General features: G+C 55.3%; 1 protein-coding gene across 3 annotated transcripts; it reads left to right on the top strand.

The window, feature by feature from the left end:
* Positions 1 to 1,433: 1,433 nt before the first annotated feature.
* Positions 1,434 to 17,837, top strand: timm10 (translocase of inner mitochondrial membrane 10 homolog (yeast)). 3 transcript variants are annotated; one of them, XM_060822278.1, is made up of 3 exons: positions 1,434 to 1,577; positions 14,198 to 14,321; positions 17,586 to 17,837. In XM_060822278.1, the coding sequence occupies exons 2-3, from the start codon at positions 14,251 to 14,253 to the stop codon at positions 17,785 to 17,787; spliced, it is 273 nt and encodes a 90-aa protein (XP_060678261.1). In that variant the 5' UTR covers positions 1,434 to 1,577; positions 14,198 to 14,250; the 3' UTR covers positions 17,788 to 17,837. The 3 variants fall into 3 exon arrangements, with proteins under 3 accessions (XP_060678261.1, XP_060678260.1, XP_060678262.1); XM_060822277.1 differs by lacking the exon at positions 1,434 to 1,577 and adding an exon at positions 13,927 to 14,086; XM_060822279.1 differs by lacking the exon at positions 1,434 to 1,577 and adding an exon at positions 13,927 to 14,086 and having other exon boundaries at positions 14,201 to 14,321.
* Positions 17,838 to 18,773: the final 936 nt, after the last annotated feature.

Here is an 18,773-nt window from a genome sequence, read left to right on the forward strand (position 1 = left end):
CAAACATTCACTCCCCGGTATCCCTTACTCTGTACAGACACTACCCTGTAACTCTGTAACTCCCTCCCGGGTATCCCTCACTCTGTACAGACACTACCCTGTAACTCTGTAACTCCCTCCCGGGTATCCCTCACTCTGTACAGACACTACCCGGTAACTCTGTAACTCCCTCCCGGGTATCCCTCACTCTGTACAGACACTACCCTGTAACTCTGTAACTCCCTCCCGGGTATCTCTCACTCTGTACAAACACTACCCTGTAACTCTGTAACTCCCTCCCGGGTATCTCTCACTCTGTACAGACACTACCCTGTAACTCTGTAACTCCCTCCCGGGTATCCCTCACTCTGTACAGACACTACCCTGTAACTCTGTAACTCCCTCCCGGGTATCCCTCACTCTGTACAGACACTACCCTGTAACTCTGTAACTCCCTCCCGGGTATCTCTTACTCTGTACAGACACTACCCTGTAACTCTGTAACTCCCTCCCGGGTATCTCTCACTCTGTACAGACACGACCCTGTAACTCTGTAACTCCCTCCCGGGTATCTGTTATTCTGTATATAACCCACCCTGAACCCCTCGGTTAGATTCCAGTCTGTAACTCACTCCCGGGGTATCTGTTATTCTGTATATAACCCACCCCGAACCCCTCGATTAGATTTCAGTCTGTAACTCCCTCCCGGGTATCTGTTATTCTGTATATAACCCATCCTGAACCCCTCGGTTAGATTCCAGTCTGTAACTCCCTCCCGGGTATCTGTTATTCTGTATATAACCCATCCTGAACCCCTCGGTTAGATTCCAGTCTGTAACTCACTCCCGGGGTATCTGTTATTCTGTATATAACCCACCCTGAACCCCTCGATTAGATTCCAGTCTGTAACTCCCTCCCGGGTATCTGTTATTCTGTATATAACCCACCCTGAACCCCTCGATTAGATTCCAGTCTGTAACTCACTCCCGGGGTATCTGTTATTCTGTATATAACCCACCCTGAACCCCTCGATTAGATTCCAGTCTGTAACTCACTCCCGGGGTATCTGTTATTCTGTATATAACCCACCCTGAACCCCTCGGTCAGATTCCAGTCTGTAACTCCCTCCCGGGGTATCTGTTATTCTGTATATAACCCACCCTGAACCCCTCGATCAGATTCCAGTCTGTAACTCACTCCCGGGGGTATCTGTTATTCTAGATATAAACCACCCTGAACCCCTTGATTAGATTCCAGTCTGTAACTCAATACCAGGTAACTGGTACTCTATAAGTAAACCCCCTGAACCCATTGGTTAGATTCCAGACTGTAACGCACTCTCAGATAACTGTTATTCTACATATAAACCACACCAAACCCCTTGATTAGATTCCAGTCTGTAACTCACTCCCAGGTATACGGTCACACCATCGCAGAGAGCAATTGGAAAGAGTTTCTGACAGTCACACAGCCGTCCGGAGCGCCGGGAGCTGACACGGGGAGCTGTCAGTGTTATCGGAGTGAACTGCTCGCCTTACCTCCGGAACTGTTGGCATCAACTGGGAATGGTCATGTGTCAGGAGCAGCTGTCACTTCTGGTCAGTTTTGTTCCCCTCCCTCACTCCTTCCCCCCTCCTGCCCTCTCCCTCTCTCCCTCTCTCTCTCCCCCTCTCTCAGCAATGTTGCTGTTGGACAGTGATGTGCCAGTCCAGCTTTCCCTCTCTCTCTCTCTCTCTCTCACACACACACACTCCGTCTAGTTCCCTGCCCCGAAACCGTGAGGCTATCTAATAACCTGGTCCTTCAGTCTGTACGGGATGTCACAGCACCAAATTAGGGAGGTGTGTGAATGACGGTCTCTCTATCTGTTCTCAGTGCTCTCCTATCCTGCATGTTCCTGGGCTTAGCTGTCTGACTGTGTTTCTATGTGTGACAGTCTGTGTGTGTATATGTGAGAGAGAAAGACAGAGCGTGTGTGTGTGTGTGTGTGTGTGTGTGTGTGTGTGTGTGTGTGTGTGTGTGTGTGTGTGTGTGTGTGTCTCTCTGTCTCCCTATCTGTGTCTGTGTGTCTCTCTCTTTTCTCGCTATATGTGTCTCTGTGTGTGTCTCTCTCTCTGTCTCCTTATCTGTATCTGTCTCCCTATCTGTGTCTGTGTGTCTCTCTCTTTTCTCGCTATATGTGTCTCTGTGTGTGTCTCTCTCTCTGTCTCCTTATCTGTGTCTGTCTCCCTATCTGTGTCTGTCTCCCTGTCTGTGTCTGTCTGTCTGTCTCTCTCTCTCTCCCATTCTGTGTCTGTGTGTCTGTCTCTCTGTCTCCCTATCTGTGTCTGTGTGTGTGCCTCTCTCTCTGTCTCCCTACCTGTGTCTCTCACACACACCCTCTCACATACACCCCCTCTCACACACACCCTCTCTCACACACACACTCAGTCAGACACTCAGACACTCTCTCCCTCTCACACCCTCTCTCTCACACACACACACCCTCTCACACACTCAGTCAGACACTCACACACTCTCTCCCTCTCACACACACTCAGTCAGGGACTCACACACTCTCTCACACCCTCTCTCTCACACCCTCTCTCACACACACCCTCTCACACACACTCAGTCAGACACTCACACACTCTCTCACACCCTCTCTCACACACACCCTCTCACACACACTCAGTCAGACACTCACACACTCTCTCACACACTCAGTCAGACACTCACACACTCTCTCCCTCTCACACCCTCTCTCACACACACTCTCTCACACCCTCTCTCACACACACACCCTCTCACACACACACACACTCAGTCAGACACTCACACACACTGTCCCTCTCACACACACCCTCACACACACCCTCTCACACACACTCAGTCAGACACTCACAGACACTGTCCCTCTCACACACACCCTCACACACACCCTCTCACACACACTCAGTCAGACACTCACACACTCTCTGGAGGAAACGTGCCCCTCGTGTATGGAAGCAACTTGTTGCTATTTTGGATTCCGATGATAAACAAGTGTTTCCCAAATCTCACACCCACATCTCACTGCCCTGTATGGACTGAAAGGTCAGTCCCACCACTCTGAGAACACACACAGCTCCTGCACTCTTCAACCACACACTGTCTCTGATACAACAAACATACATGGCCCTGAGACTGAAACACACCGCGTCCCTAAACATACACGCCCCGTCACTTCCCTCCACCCCCTCCCTGTCTCTGTAACCCCCCTCCAGCCCCTGCACCCCCTCCCTATCTCTGTAACCCCCCTCCAGCCCATACACCCCTTCCCTATCTCTGTAATCCCCTCCATCCCCTACACCCCCTCCCTATCTCTGTAACCCCCTCCAGCCCCTACACCCCCCTCCCTATCTCTGTAACCCCTCCAGCCCCTACACCCCCTCCCTATCTCTGTAACCACCCTACACCCCCTCCCTATCTCTGTAACCCCCTCCAGCCCCTACACCCCCTCCCTATCTCTGTAACCACCTCCAGCCCCTACACCCCCTCCCTATCTCTGTAACCCCCCTCCAGCTCCTACACCCCCTCCCTATCTCTGTAACCCCCCTCCAGCCCCTACACCCCCTCCCTATCTCTGTATCCCCCCTCCAGCCCCTATACCCCCTCCCTATCTCTGTAACCCCCTACACCCCCTCCCTATCTCTGTAACCCCCTCCAGTCCCTATACCCCCTCCCTATCTCTGTAACCCCCTACACCCCCTCCCTATCTCTGTAACCCCCTCCAGTCCCTACACCCCCTCCCTATCTCTGTAACCCCCTCCAGCCCCTACACCCCCTCCCTATCTCTGTAACCCCCTCCGGCCCCTACACCCCCTCCCTATCTCTGTAACCCCCTCCAGTCCCTATACCCCCTCCCTATCTCTGTAACCCCCTACGCCCCCTCCCTATCTCTGTAACCCCCCTCCATCCCCTACACCCCCTCCCTATCTCTGTAACCCCCTCCAGCCCCTACACCCCCTCCCTATCTCTGTAACCCCTCCAGCCCCTACACCCCCTCCCTATCTCTGTAACCCCCCTCCAGCCCCTACACCCCCTCCCTATCTCTGTAACCCCCCTCTCCAGCTGCAATCTGCCCCCTCTCCCTCTGATATTAACTTTTCCCGTCTCTGGGTTCGGTATCTCTAGCCGCCTGGGTCTTAGGTCGTGCATGTGCCCCCTCTGCGTATCTCTCTCTCTCTCTCTCTGCCTCCCACACGCACACCACCCCCTAATATTGCTCCTGAACCCTAATACTTTAAATTGCTCTGGTTTGACCCCTCACCCCATTACCTGGGCCCGAGAGGGCAGGGTGTTTGAACGATGGATTCCGAGAATGAACCTGTGCCCGTTGGCCGGTGGGTGGGTGGGTGAGGTCTGATTGTGGGCTGAGAGTTGGAAAGGTCCTGTGGGTGTTCCCCAGTGTTACTGCTCCCGGGGAGAATGGGCTAACTCCGAGAGACTTTGCGCATCACCCTGTCGCCTCTGTCTCCTGAGTGATGACAGACTGTCTTTGTCATCACTACATCCAACTGAATAGGCTATTCACACACACACACACCAGGCTGCTGTCCAGGGTCCAGTCTGAGGCTGTCACATCCCTCACTGAATGGGTCACTCTGTACAAACACTTGACCACCAGCGCAATGTTCCGTAATTATCCAGGGACTCCCCTTCCCCCCTCCCTCTGTCTCCGGGACCCTCGCTGCTCCTGGGAGTGCAGGGGGATCCCAGCGCGATTGACCAACCAGCCACCTCCTTCCTCAGCACAGCCGGTCCCATCAGAATGCCTCTCGGACTGGACATCTCCCACTGGGTCGGGTCCCACTGACGTTCGGGACAGCACCCACGCCCACACCCCCCCGATACTGCGGGAGGGAAGGTGGGCTGCAGGTTCCGATCTGCCTTGCGGACGGGAGGTCCCCTCAGAGCAACTCGCAGGGCTGTCTGATTCAGGTTCATGTTTATCGGAGCCCTCAGCCAACGGAGACCCTAACCCTAACCCTAACCCTAACCCCAATCCCTAACCCTAACCCTGACCCTAACCCTAACCCTAACCCTGACGCTAACCCTAATCCCTAACCCTGACCCTAACCCTAACCCAACCCTAACCTTAACCCCCCAACCCTGACCCTAACCCCCCAACCCTAACCCTGACCCTAACCCCCAACCATAACCCTAACCCTAACCCTAACCCCCCCAACCCTAACCATTGCCATAACCCTGAACCTAAACCCTAAGCCTAACCCTGACCTACCCTAACCCTAAACATGACGCTAACACAGACCCTAATCCTGACCCTAACCTAACCTTAAACCTAACCCTAACCCTGAGCCTGACCCTAACCTTAACCGAACCATAATCCTAATGCTGACCTTGATCCTAACCCTAAACCTAACCTTGAGCCTGATCCTAATCTTGACCTTAACCCTAACCCTGATCCTGAGCCTGAGCCTAAACCTAACCACAACCCTGACCCTGATCCTAACCCTAACTCTAACCCTAGCCCTGACCCTGATCCTAACCCTGACCCTGATCCTGACCCTATCACTAACCCTGACCCAAACCCTGACCCTGATCCGAACTCTGACCCTAACCCTGACCCTGACCCTAACCCTGACCTAACCCGAACCCTGATCCTAACCCTAACCCTAGTCCTGACCCTGATCCTAACCCTAACTCTAACCTTAGCCCTGACCCTGATCCGAACCCTGACCCTGATCCTGGCCCTATCACTAACCCTGACCCAAACCCTGACCCTGATCCGAACCCTGACCCTGACCCTATCACTAACACTGACCCCAACCTTGACCCTGATCCTAACTCTGACCCTAACCCGAACGCTGATCGTAACCCTAATCCTAACCCTAATCCTAACCCTAACCCTGACCTTGATCCTAACCTAAATAACCCTGACCCTAGCCCTAAACCTGACCCTGACCCTAACCGTAACCTTTACCCAAATCCTGACCCAGACTCTAACCCTGAGACTAACCCTAACCGTAACCCTAACCCTGTCCCTGGCCCTAATCTGAACACCAACCCTGACCCTGACCCACACCCAGACCCTAATCTAAATAATAACCCTGACCCTAGCCCTAACCCTAACCCTGAATGTAACCTTAACAATAACCCTGACAAAGCCCTAATCTTGACCCTGACCCTAACCGTAACCTTTACTGAAATCCTGACCCTGACCTTAAGCCCAGCCCTAACACTAAGCCTAATCCTATCCCACCCCAAACGCTGACCCTGACCCATCCTGCAGCCCTAACATGCACTGACCCCTGACCCTGATCCGAACTCTAACCCTAACCCCAACTGGCACTCGGAACGTCCCCCGAATCCCACCTGAAACGCTGACGTCCAAGCGAATTCCAATTCAACCGGGCGCCAACCCGAGTCTGAGGTGGACTCTGACCTTTCACCCCGACACTCCGCTCCACGAGGAGGTCCTGAGGCTCCAATCCCGCCCCGCCCAGGCGCTGTACCACGTCTGGCCGGTGTCCCAGACAAATGGGGGTCACGGGCACGGGGCACGTGTGGGCGCAGGAGGGGAGGGGCGACTCGGTGGGGGAGCTAGGGGTGCAAGGGGATCGGGCAGGTAGTGGGTGGTGGGGCCCGCAGACCGGGGTGGGGTATTGGGAGACTTCAGGTGGGCTCATGGGGTCTCGGGGGTGTGGGGTGAGGGGTGAGGGTGTGGGAGGGGGACAAGGGTTCCCTTCATGAGCCAAAGGTAGGACCTGCTGCTTCTTCTGAAAACCAGGTCATGGGAAACATCCTCCCCGCGTTTCCCCTGTCTAGTCCTGTGGGAATTTTATAGGTTTCTATGAGATTCCTCCCCGTGTTTCCCCTGTCTACCCTGCCATCCCGGAATTAGTCTGGTGAACCCTCACTCCATAACCAAAACGTCCTTCCTCAGGTCAGGAGAACAGTGAGGCGGATGGTCACTTCACCATTTCAGACCCAACTGGAAGACCACACTGTCATCTGCTCAAGGACAGGAGGCCGGAATTCTCTCAGAACGAGGGAGGAATCTCAAAGGAATGTTTCTAATCCCTGTCCTGTTTGACAGACAGGGATTGGTTCCCCAAAACTGCCCCCCGCCCCCCCCCCCCCACTCTGGCTGGAGATTCGACAGCCAGAGGTTGGAAGATGGGACAGTCTCACAGGCGCAGGATGTGGAGGCGGCCATTTTGGGACTAGGCCGAGTCTTCAACTCGGAGGGTTTGTGGATCTCGGGATCACCCTCACCCTCCACCCCCAGAGAGCTGTGGATACCCAGATGTTTCGTGCATTCGAGACCAAGTTGGATTGTCCAACACTGAGGGGATTGAGGGACACGGGCAGTGGGCGGGAGGGAGGGTTGAGGTCGAAGGTCATCCATGACCATATCGAATGGAGGGACAGGCTCGAGGGACTGAGCGGTCTCCACTCACTCCTGCTTACATAGGAATGTCCAATATAGACATTGTGAACTTCACAAAACATGTCAACAGCCACATAACGAGGGCAGGAGAACGAACACAGAGGCAAAACAGGTCATGTCAAGCAGTGAAGGAAAGAAGGAGAGAGAGAGAGACAGACAGACAGACAGACAGAAAGACAGTGACAGACAGGCAGAGAGAGAGAGACAGACATAGAGAGAGACAGAGAGAGAGAGAGAGAGACAGACAGACATAGAGAGAGACAGAGAGAGAGACAGACAGAGAGAGAGACAGAGAGAGATGGAGGGAGAGGGAGAGACATAGACATAGACAGACAGACAGAGAGAGACCGAGAGACAGAGAGAGATAGAGAAGGAGAGATAGAGACAGAAACTGATAAACAGAGAGCAAGAGACAGAGACAGAGAGAGAATGAGAGAGAGAGAGAGACAGGCAGAGAGAGAGAGAGACAGGCAGAGATAGAGAGAGACAGGCAGAGATAGAGAGAGAGACAGACAGACAGAGAGAAAGAGAAAGAGAGACAGGCAGCGAGAGAGATTAAATTAGATTCCCTACAGTGTCCACACCGGCCCAACCAGCCCACACCGACCCTCCGCAGAATAACCCACCCAGCCCCATTTCCCTCTGACTCATGTACCTAACACTGTGGGACAGTTTAACACGGCCTATTCACCTGACCCGCACATCTTTGGACTGTGGGAGGAAACCGGAGCACCCGGAGGAAACCCACACAGACTCGGGGAGAATGTGCAAACTCCACACAGCCAGTCACCCGAGGCTGGGATCGAACCCGGGTCCCTGGCGCCGTGAGGCAGCAGCGCTAACCACTGAGACACCCTAGAGCAAAACAGACACAGAGAGAGGGAGAGACAGACAGAGAGAGAGAGACAGACAGACAGACAGACAGAGAGATGGGGGGGAGGGTTCGGGAAGGCAATACCAGAGCATGGTCGCCCAGTGAGGTGAGGGCTCGGCTCACAGTGATGGAACTCTGAAACTGGAGAACCAAACATCACAGAGGCACAGAGATATTGGAGGGTTAGGGTTGCTAGGGTCAGGAGGGAGGTGTCAGGGCTGGAGGGGGTTACAGAGATAGGGAGGGGGTGTAGGGGCTGGAGGGGGTTACAGAGATAGGGAGGGGGTGTAGGGGCTGGAGGGGGATTACAGAGATAGGGAGGGGTGTAGGGGTCGGAGGGGGATTACAGAGATAGGGAGGGGGTGTAGGGGGTGTAGGGGGTTACAGAGAGATAGGGAGGGGGTGTAGGGGCCAGAGGTGGGTTACACAGATAGGGAGGGGGTGTAGGGGCTGGAGGGGGGTTACAGAGATAGGGAGGGGGTGTAGGGGCTGGAGGGGGTTACAAAGACAGGGAGGGGGTGTAGGGGGTTACAGAGATAGGGATGGGGTGTAGGGGCTGGAGGGGGTTACAGAGATAGGGAGGGGGTGTAGGGGCTGGAGGGGGATTACAGAGATAGGGAGGGGGTGTAGGGGCTGGAGGGGGTTACAGAGATAGGGAGGGGGTGTAGGGGCTGGAGGGGGTTACAGAGATAGGGAGGGGGGGTGTAGGTGCTGGAGGGGGTCTGGGAGAGTGGAGAGAGGAGGAAGGTGGTGGCTGCGAGGGTTGGGGTGCTGGGTGAGGCCTTCTACAGCCGACAAGCTGGGAGCGGACACCTCACAGGTACGGAGGAGGATGGGGACGCTGAAACGCGAATGGGGTGGGGGGGGTACGGACTGGGGGAAACGGGGCGTCCAACCACTCACCGAGGTTCCTCTGTCCCCCTCGCTCGCAGCGCCGCTGCACTCTGGCACCCCGAGGGCTCAGGGTCGAGTCTGGGCGGGGTGGTGCCGGGAGGGGCCGGTCTGGCTGAGGGCCCTGGGACTGGTGAGCGGGGTGGGGTGGTGGGGAGTGTGGGAGGGGAGGAGGTGGGTGAGGGGGTGCTGTCACAATGGGGCCCCATGCCCTCTGTCTCCTCAGTCTCTCTGTGTCTCTGTCCCCTCCCCACTGCAGCCTGGGAGAGTGAGTCGTTGAATTATTCCATCTCCCACTCGGCGTTCTGCGGCACTCTGAGATCGTCGCCGCTTTTAACCCCTTCCTGCACCCCTATCCCTCCGCCCCATACCAGACGGGGAGCAATGGCAGGAGACCACTCTGCCCCTCGGGCCTGTTCCAGCATCCGATATGATCTTGGGGGGGAGCTGGTACGTGTATGGAATGAGCTGCCAGAGGATGTGGTGGGGGCTGGTACAATGACAACATTTAAGAGGCATTTGGATGGGGATATGGATAGGAAGGGTTTGGAAGGTGGGTACGGGACTAGATTGGGTTGGGATATCCGGGTCAGCATGGACAAGTTGGGCCGAAGGGTCTGTTTCTGTGCTGTACATCTCTAGGACTGTATGACTCAAACAGCATTAGTGTCACTGCCTGGGCCCAGAATTTACTGCCCTGTCCCTAGTTGCCCCCCCCCCCCCCCCCTTGAGAAGGTGGTGAGGGAGTGAGCGGCCATCTTGACCCGCTGCAGCCCATGTGCTGTGGGCAGACCCACAATGCCCCTGAGGGAGGGAATTCCGGGATTCTGACCCTGAAGGGAACGGCGATATGTTTCCGAGTCGGGATGGGGAGTGTCTCGGAGGGGAACTTGCAGGGAGGGTGGGGGGAGGGGGGGTGGTGTTCCCATGTACCTGCTGCCCCCTTGTCCTTCTGGATGGGCGGGGGCTGTGGGTTTGGGGGAAGGTGCTGCCTGAGGGTCTTTGGGGAGTTTCTGCAGTGCCCCTTGTAGATGGTCCCCCCCTGCTGCTACTGAGCGTCGGTGGGGGGAGGGAGGGAGGGAGGGGGTGTGTGTGGGTGTGGGGTCAATCCAGCGGGGGTGAGGGTGTCTGCTTTGTCCTTGGATGGGGTGGAGCTTCTCGAGTGTTGTTGGAGCTGCCCCCACCCAGGGGCAAGGGGGGAGTATTCCCTCCCCCCTCCTGACCCCGTGTAGATGGTGGGACAGGCTTCGGGGGGGAGAGTCCGGGGGGGAGAGTCAGGAGGGGAGTTACTGAGCTGATATCAGGGTGTGAAGGGACTGTCTCATGAGGAGAGGTTGGGCCTGTGCTCAAATGGAGTTTCGGAGAATGAGAGGCGGCCATTTTGAAACCGCGGGGACTCGACAGGGGAGATGCGGAGAGGTTTTGGGAGAATCGCAGCCCAGGCGGCATCATCTCAGAATAACGGGTCGCAAATTTCAGACAGAGATGAGGAGGAATTTTATCTCTCGGGTGGGGGGGAGGGGTGAATCCGTGGATTTCCTCACCACAGAGGATGGCAGAGGCTGGGTCTCTGAGTACATTGAAGGCTGTGAGAGACAGAATTTTAATCAGGAAAGGAAGGAATGGTGGGTGGGGAAAAGGTAGGGACGTGGATTTGGGAATTATGACATCAGCCATGACCCCATTGAATGGTGGAACGGACTCGATGGGTTGAATGGCCAACTGCGCAGTAATATCCCCTGATTTTACTCACTGCAGTATTCCCCGTCTCTGACCTGCTCTTGTAGTTACAGTATGACTGTCTCAGCTCAGTGTCTTGTCGATGGTGGGACAGGCTTTGTGGAGTTACTCGCTGCAGGATTCCCGGCCCCTGACCCTGCTCTGGTAGCCGCTGGGTCTATGTGGAGGGTCCAGTTGAGATTCTGGTCAATGGTAACTCCCAGGATATTGTTAGTGAGGGGGATCCAGTGATGGTAACACCAGTGAATGTCAAGGGGCAGTGGTTAGATTGTCTCTTACTGCAGATGGTCATAGCCTGGCATCTGTGTGGCATGGAAGTGATTTGGCACTTGCCAGTCCAAGCCTGGGTATTGTCCAGATCTTGGACACGGACTGCTTCAGTATCAGTGCATGGTGCTGCACGTTGTCTGATCGTTGGTGACCATCCCCACTTCTGACCTCACGATGGAGGGAAGGTCATCGATGAAGCAGCTGAAGATGGTTGGGGCCTAGGACACTTCCCTGAGGAACTCCTGCAGAGATGTCCTGGAGCTGAGATGTCTGACCCTCCAACAACCCCGACCATCCTCCTGTGTGTGCCCGGTGTGACTCTAACCAGCGGAGAGTTTGCCCTGGATACCAGTTTTGCCAGGGCTCCCTGACGCCCCACACTCGGTGGAAGGCAGCCTTGATATCAAGGGCTGTCCCTCTCTCCCCCTCCCCTCTGGAATCCCGCCCTTTTGTCCGTGTGTGTGTGTGTGTGTGTGTGTGTGTGTGACCCAAGGCCGGAATGGGGTCAGGAGCTGAGTGGGGCCTGGAGGGGCCTGGACTGGGCCTCACTGAGCAGGTTATTGCTGAGTTGGTGCTGACTGAGAGCAGTGTCGATGTCCCCTTCCATCATGTTACTGAGAGGAGACTGACGGGGCGGGTTGGATTTGTCCTGCTTTTTATATACGGGACACACCGGGCCAACTGTCCCCATTGTCGGGTAGATTCCAGTGTTGGAACCGGACTGGAACAGATGGGAGCGACAAGTTCTGGAGCACAATCTTCAGTTCTGTTGCCAGAATGTTATCAAGGCCCAAAGCCTTTGCAGTGTCCAGTGTCTCCAGCCATGTCTTGATATAACGTGGAGTGAATCGAACTGGCTGGAGATGGGTATCTGTGACGCTAGGCACCGCTGGAAGATGCTGAGATGGATTATCCACTTGGCTAAGATTAGATTAGATTACTTACAGTGTGGAAACAGGCCCTTCGGCCCAACAAGTCCACACCGACCCGCCCCCGAAGCGCAACCCACCCAGACCCCTACATTTACCTCTTACCTAACACTACGGGCAATTTAGCATGGCCAATTCACCTGACCCGCACATCTTTGTGACTGTGGGAGGAAACCGGAGCACCCGGAGGAAACCCACGCAGACACGGGGAAAGGGTCACTGTGAAAGCTTCAGCCTTACCTTTTGCGCTGATGTGCTGGGCTCCTCCATCGTTGAGGATGGGATTGTCTGGGGAGCCTCCTCCCCCAGTGAGCTGTTTGATTATCCACCCCTATTCCCGACTGGATGCAGCAGGACCGGTTCTGGGATCGCTTAGCGCCGTCTGTCACTTGCTGTTTGGCGCGTCGTCCCGGGTGGGTGGGCTTCACCAGGTTGACCCCTCATCTTCAGGTGGGCCTGGTGCTGCCCTCTCCACTGAACCAGGGTGGATGCCCCTGCCCTGATGGGAATGGTGGAGGGCGGGATGTGCCCGGGCCGTGAGGTGACAGACTGTGCTGGGGGACGGTCCTACTGCTGTCGGTGACCCACAGTGCCTCATGGATGCCCCCGGTCTTGAGTTGCTGGATCTGTTTGAGCTCTGTCCCATTTAGCCCAGTGACAGTGGCACACCACACGACGGAGGGTCTTCTCAATGTGAAGGTGGGGCTTGGTCTCCTCATGGACTGGGCGGGTGGTCACTCTGACCCAGTACTGACACGGACAGTGGGCAGATTGGTCAGGATGGGGTCAGGGACGTTTCTCCCTCCGGTTGGTTCCCTCGCCACCTGCCACAGACCCCAGTCTGACAGCGATGTCCCTTAGGACCTGACCAGCTCGATCAGTTAATGCTGCAGACCCAGCTCTGTCCTTGAGGACCCAGCCAACTTAATCAGAGGTGCTGCTGCCTGGGAAAGCTTGTGGAAAGAATGTTTTCTCTTGAGCTAAGGTGGTGGAGAAAGGTCCATTGTGTACTTTTTGGGTAGGAATGGACGCTTCTGTTTGGGCCAAAGTTGTACAGGGTTTTGGAAGGGGGGGGGGATGGTGGATGGTGGAATTTGAAACACAAATAGCCAAGCCGAAACTTCAGCCAAGAGTACAGGGGGTGGGTGGGCAATGGTGATGGAATAGTTCCAGGGTGAGGACTTCCATTGCCAAATAGTCTGCCGCCACCATGTCAGTTTTCAGGAGTCACAGATAAGCCATCAGATTTAAGGATGATTTGTGGAGGAAATTGTATATTTTAAAAGAAAATACATCCCCTCCAATATTGTGGAGTTCTATGGTTATGATGGTGTCCCATTCAAAGAGATGGTGGTGGGGGTGCAGGTGAGTGGCCGCAACACTCCGACTGGCGCTGTCGAGGGAGGTCGCCTTCAACCGCCGCCCCCTCCGCTCTTGACCGCGCTCCTCCCTCCCTTGCGTTGACGGGGTGAGGGGCGCTGAGCGCCGGGCGCCATCTTTGTGCGGGGCTCGGCCTTGCCGACCGGCGAGCAGTTCGAACGGAAGAGGCCGAAAACTGGAACCCCGGACGAGCCCTGAGGATCTTCCCTCGAACGATAAGCGGTGGTGGATGGGTGGGGTCGTGGAATGGTCCTCTCGGAAACCTTGTACCGTTGGTGGGGGGTGGGGGGTGTGCCCCTCACAAAGATGGCGGCGTCGCGCCCCTCACAAAGATGGCGGCGTCGCCCTCCGCCCTCACCCGCCGCGTTTCAATAAAGTTTAATTGACGGGGCCCCCCTCGCGTGACCCCAATAATATATTTATTTTTTCCCACCCGACGCCCTCTGAAGCTAAAAGGCCTCGGGTTTGGGCTCCAGCTGAAGGGGTGAAAGGCGCGGCGGTGCGAAAATCAAAAATTAATCGAGGGGGTGTGACCACTTTTTTTTTCAATTATCTTTATTGTTCCAGCCCATGTGGACAAGAGGGAGGGTGAGTGTTCTGCTGTTGGCTGGAGGGGTCAGTCTTGACATACTCCTAATGCCATATTGTGCTTCTGCTCATTGCTTCTCTCTCTGTTTTTCTCCCCCTTCCCCTCCCCAGCAGGGACCCTGCCATTGACTGCCCCCCACCCCATCCCATCCCTCCCTCTGGCTATGGACCCCCTCAAGGCGCAGCAGTTGGCAGCCGAGCTGGAGGTCGAGATGATGGCCGACATGTACAACAGGTTGGTGCCAGCTGATGGGACCCCCCCCCCTCGCCTTGACTGGGAGAGGGCGTGCTCTGTGAGCCAAAGCCATCACCCCCCCCTCCCCACAGTCGCCTTGGTTTTGGGGGAGTAGACCAGGATGACCTCTGACCCCTACCCCCACCCCCAGGAGGTGGAGGTGGAGGTGGGGGTGGGAAGGCTGACCTCTGACTCCTAGTGTGGGCGGGCTAGGATCCCTTCTGATCCCCTGAGTGTGGGAGTCTGGGATGCCCTCTGACCCCGGTAGGGTATGGGGATAGGGTGGTCTCTGACCCCTGGGTGTGGTGGGGGGATAGGGTGGTCTCTGACCCCTGGGTGTGGTGGGGGGATAGGGTGGTCTCTGACCCCTGGGTGTGGTGGGGGGATAGGGTGGTCTCTGACCCCTGCATGTGGTGGGGGAATAGGGTGGTCTCTGACCCCTGGGTGTGGCGTGTGTAGAGGTTGCTCTCTGACCCCTAAGTGTGGGAGTCTTTGATGCCCTCTGACCCCGGTAGGGTATGGGGACAGGGTGGTCTCTGACCCCTGGGTGTGGTGGGGGGACAGGGTGGTCTCTGACCCCTGGGTGTGGCGTGTGTAGAGGTTGCTCTCTGACCCCTAAGTGTGGGAGTCTTTGATGCCCTCTGACCCCTGGATGTGGTAGGGGAATAGGGTGATCTCTGACCCCTGGGTGTGGTGGGGGGAACAGGGTGGTCTCTGACCCCCTGGAAGTAGGAGTCTGGGATGCCCTCTGACCCCTGGGTGGGGTAGGGGAATAGGGTGATCTCTGACCCCTGGGTGTGAGAATGTTAGGATGCCCTCTGACCCCCGCCAAGTCTGGAGGGGGACAGTGTGATTCCAGAGAGTTCCAAACTCTCTCTGAATCCTCCAGGAGAAGGAAGTTCCCCTCTTTTCTCTCCGGAAAGGGCAATCCCTGAACCGTGTCCGCTGGTTCAGAAACAGAAATCGCCGGCCGAACTCGGCAGGTCTGTGGAGAGCGAAAGCAGAGTTAATGTCTCGGGGTCCAGCGACCCTCCTTCAGGCCTGATAGCGGCTTGGGGAAAAAGTGGTAGATATGCCGGAGAGGATGTTGGAGTTGGGGGGAGAGAGGGAGAATGGAGAGGGTGGAGATAGAGCTGACACATTATGAGCAGTGAATGCGGTAGAGCGCTGCTTCACCTGGACCCTTGGACGCCAGAGGAGGGAGGAAGTACATGGGTAGCTGTTACATCTTCAATGTTTGGAGGAGAAGGTGGTGTTGGGAGTAAAGGAGGTTCGGACCGAACTGTTACTGAAGGAACGGTCCCTGCGGACAAGGGAAGGGAAAGGGGATGGGAATAGGAATATGTGTCTGGTTTTGGTGGAAATGGCATCTTCCAATGTTTTGGCTGTTGGGTGGGAAGTGAACACCAACCCTATCGTTGTTGTGGGATGGAAGAGGGGGTGGGGGTCAGGGCCAAAGTGCAGAAAATGGGTCACGCACAGTTAAGGTCCCTGTCAAACACGGTAATGAGGATTCCTTGAGTGAGGGAGGAGACGGACATTTCTGAGGCGCCCCTTCGGCACCATCAGACGGCAGATAGAGAAACCGGGAGAATGGGATACAGTCTTTCCAGAAAGCAGGGAGTGAGGAGGTACAGTCGAGGTAAGTCAGCGGACTTGTATAAATACCAGTTTTTCCTCGCTGCTATCAGTTTGCTTAGATTAGATTAGATTCCCTACAGTGTGGAAACAGGCCCTTCGGCCCAACAAGGTCACACTGACCCTCCGAAGAGTAACCCATCCAGACCCATTTCCCTCTGACTAACACATCTAACACTACGGGCAATTTAGCACGGCCAATCCACCCGAACCTACACATCCCTGAACACTGTGGGACAATTTAGCACGGCCAATCCACCCTTACCTACACATCCCTGAACACTGTGGGACAATTTAGCACGGCCAATCCACCCTAACCTACACATCCCTGAACACTATGGGACAATCGTGTTCAGGGATGTGTAGGTTAGGGTGGATTGGCCGTGCTAAATTGTCCCATAGTGTTCAGGGATGTGCAGGTTAGGGTGGATTGGCCGTGCTAAATTGTCCCACAGTGTTCAGGGATGTGTAGGTAAGGGTGGATTGGCCGTGCTAAATTATCCCACAGTGTTCAGGGATGTGTAGGTAAGGGTGGATTGGCCGTGCTAAATTGTCCCATAGTGTTCAGGGATGTGTAGGTAAGGGTGGATTGGCCGTGCTAAATTGTCCCACAGTGTTCAGGGATGTGTAGGTAAGGGTGGATTGGCCGTGCTAAATTGTCCCATCGTGTTCAGGGATGTGTAGGTTAGGGTGGATTGGCCGTGCTAAATTGTTCCACAGTGTTCAGGGATGTGTAGGTAAGGGTGGATTGGCCGTGCTAAATTGTCCCACAGTGTTCAGGGCTGTGTCAGTTAGGTGCATTCGTCAGGGGTAAATATAGGGCTGAGGAATATGTTTGGTGGGTTACTGTTCGGAGGGTCAGTGTGGGCGCGTTGAGCTGAAGGGCCTGTTTCCACACTGTAGGGAATCAAAAAAACAAGCTGCAGCACGACGCTGTGCAGCGGGTCCCGGGTGTCCTTGTGCACGTACCACAGGAGGTCGGCCTGCAGGTCCAACAGGTAATAAAGAAGGCAAATGGAATATTGCCCTTCATTGCTGAAGGGGTTGAGTTTAAAAGCAGGGAGGTTACGTTGCAGCTGTATAGGGGGCTGGTGAGGCCACACTTGGAGTAGTGAGTGCAGATTTGGTCTCCTTACTTCAGAACGGATCCACTGGGACTGGAGGGGGTGAGAGGGTTGATCCCAGAGTTGAGGGGGTTGGCTTATGAGGAGAGACTGAGTAGATTGGGAGAAGAGTGAGAGGGGGGATCTTACAGAATCATGTAAAATTATGAAGGGAATCGATAAGACCGAGGATGTTTCCACTGATGGGTGAGACGAGGACACGAGGGTATAGCCTCCAGATCAGAGGGAGCAGATTTCGGGGAGAATTGAGAAGGAACCTCTTTGCCCAGAGAGTTGTAAATCTCTTGCCCAGGGATGTAGTTGATGTTACTTTTTTTAAAAGTAGGATAGATGTTTGTTGAACAATGAAGTGAGAGGGTGGGTAGGTGGTCCTGAGTCCACGAGAGGGCCAGCCATGATCTTACTGAGTGGAGGAGCAGGCTCGAAGGGCCAGACGGCCTACTCCCGCTCCCGGGTTCTAGCGTTCCCCTCGGCTCCCATCTGTCTTTCTCCGCACCCACAGGATGACCCACGCCTGTCACCGCAAATGCGTGCCGCCCCATTATAAGGAAGCCGAGCTCTCCAAGGGCGAGTCAGTCTGCCTTGACCGCTGTGTGGCCAAGTACCTGGACATCCACGAGCGCATGGGCAAGAAGCTAACGGAGCTGTCCATGCAGGACGAGGAGCTGATGAAGAGGATGCAGCAGGGTGCTGTGGCACAGTGAGGGCACTACGGGCACACGGGAACCAGCGTCAATAAACTCCCCCCTCCACACTCTCGCTGCCTTGTCTTCTCATTGGGGGTATTGGGGTGGAATGGATGAGCCCAAGGAGAGGACATTCAATTCCCATTGGAAAACCATTGAAGACAAACCACCACCGTCACTAATTTCCACACCTCTCTGTAGTCCCCTCACCTTCCCATCAAAGACCATCCGACTAGACCCCTAACCCTCCCATCAAAGACCATCCAACTAGACCCCTAACCCTCCCAATGAAGACCATCCGACTAGACCCCTAACCCTCCCATCGAAGACCATCCGACTAGACCCCTAACCCTCCCAATGAAGACCATCCGACTAGACCCCTAACCCTTCCAATGAAGACCAACCAACTAGACCCCTAACCCTCCCATCAAAGACCATCTGACTAGACCCCTAACCATCCCAATGAAGACCATCTGACTAGACCCCTAACCCTCCCAATGAAGACCATCTGACTAGACCCCTAACCCTCCCATCAAAGACCATCCGATGAGACCCCTAACCCTCACATCAAAGACCTCTCTTGAGGCACCTAACCCTCCAAGTGAAGACTAACCCTCCAGCAGACAAAGGCATTTCCCCCAATGGGATTGTGTACAATACGAGGGATTGGGAACCAGTATGATTCATTGGGATTGTGTACAATAGGAGGGATTGGGAAGGGGTTTGATCCATGGGGATTGTGTATAATGGGAGGGATTGGGAAGGGGTAGGATTCATCGGGATTGTGTACAATGGGAGGGATTGGGAAGGTATTTGATCCATTGGGATTGTGTACATTGGGAGGGAATGGGAAGGGGTGTGATCCATTGGGATTGTGTACACTGGGAGGGAATGGGAAGGGGTGTGATCCATTGGGATTGTGTACACTGGGAGGGAATGGGAAGGGGTGTGATCCATTGGGATTGTGTACATTGGGAGGGAATGGGAAGGGGTGTGATCCATTG

This window comes from Hemiscyllium ocellatum, assembly GCF_020745735.1.
Source record: "Hemiscyllium ocellatum isolate sHemOce1 chromosome 40 unlocalized genomic scaffold, sHemOce1.pat.X.cur. SUPER_40_unloc_4, whole genome shotgun sequence".
Taxonomy (NCBI): Eukaryota; Metazoa; Chordata; class Chondrichthyes; order Orectolobiformes; family Hemiscylliidae; genus Hemiscyllium; species Hemiscyllium ocellatum.

Bases quoted from the DNA above. Each gene is read 5' to 3' on its own strand.
- timm10 (XM_060822278.1), top strand. From the start codon at position 14,251: ATGGACCCCCTCAAGGCGCAGCAGTTGGCAGCCGAGCTGGAGGTCGAG. The intron at 14,322-17,585 runs GTTGGTGCCAGC...CCGCACCCACAG, and splicing joins ATGGCCGACATGTACAACAG to GATGACCCACGCCTGTCACC.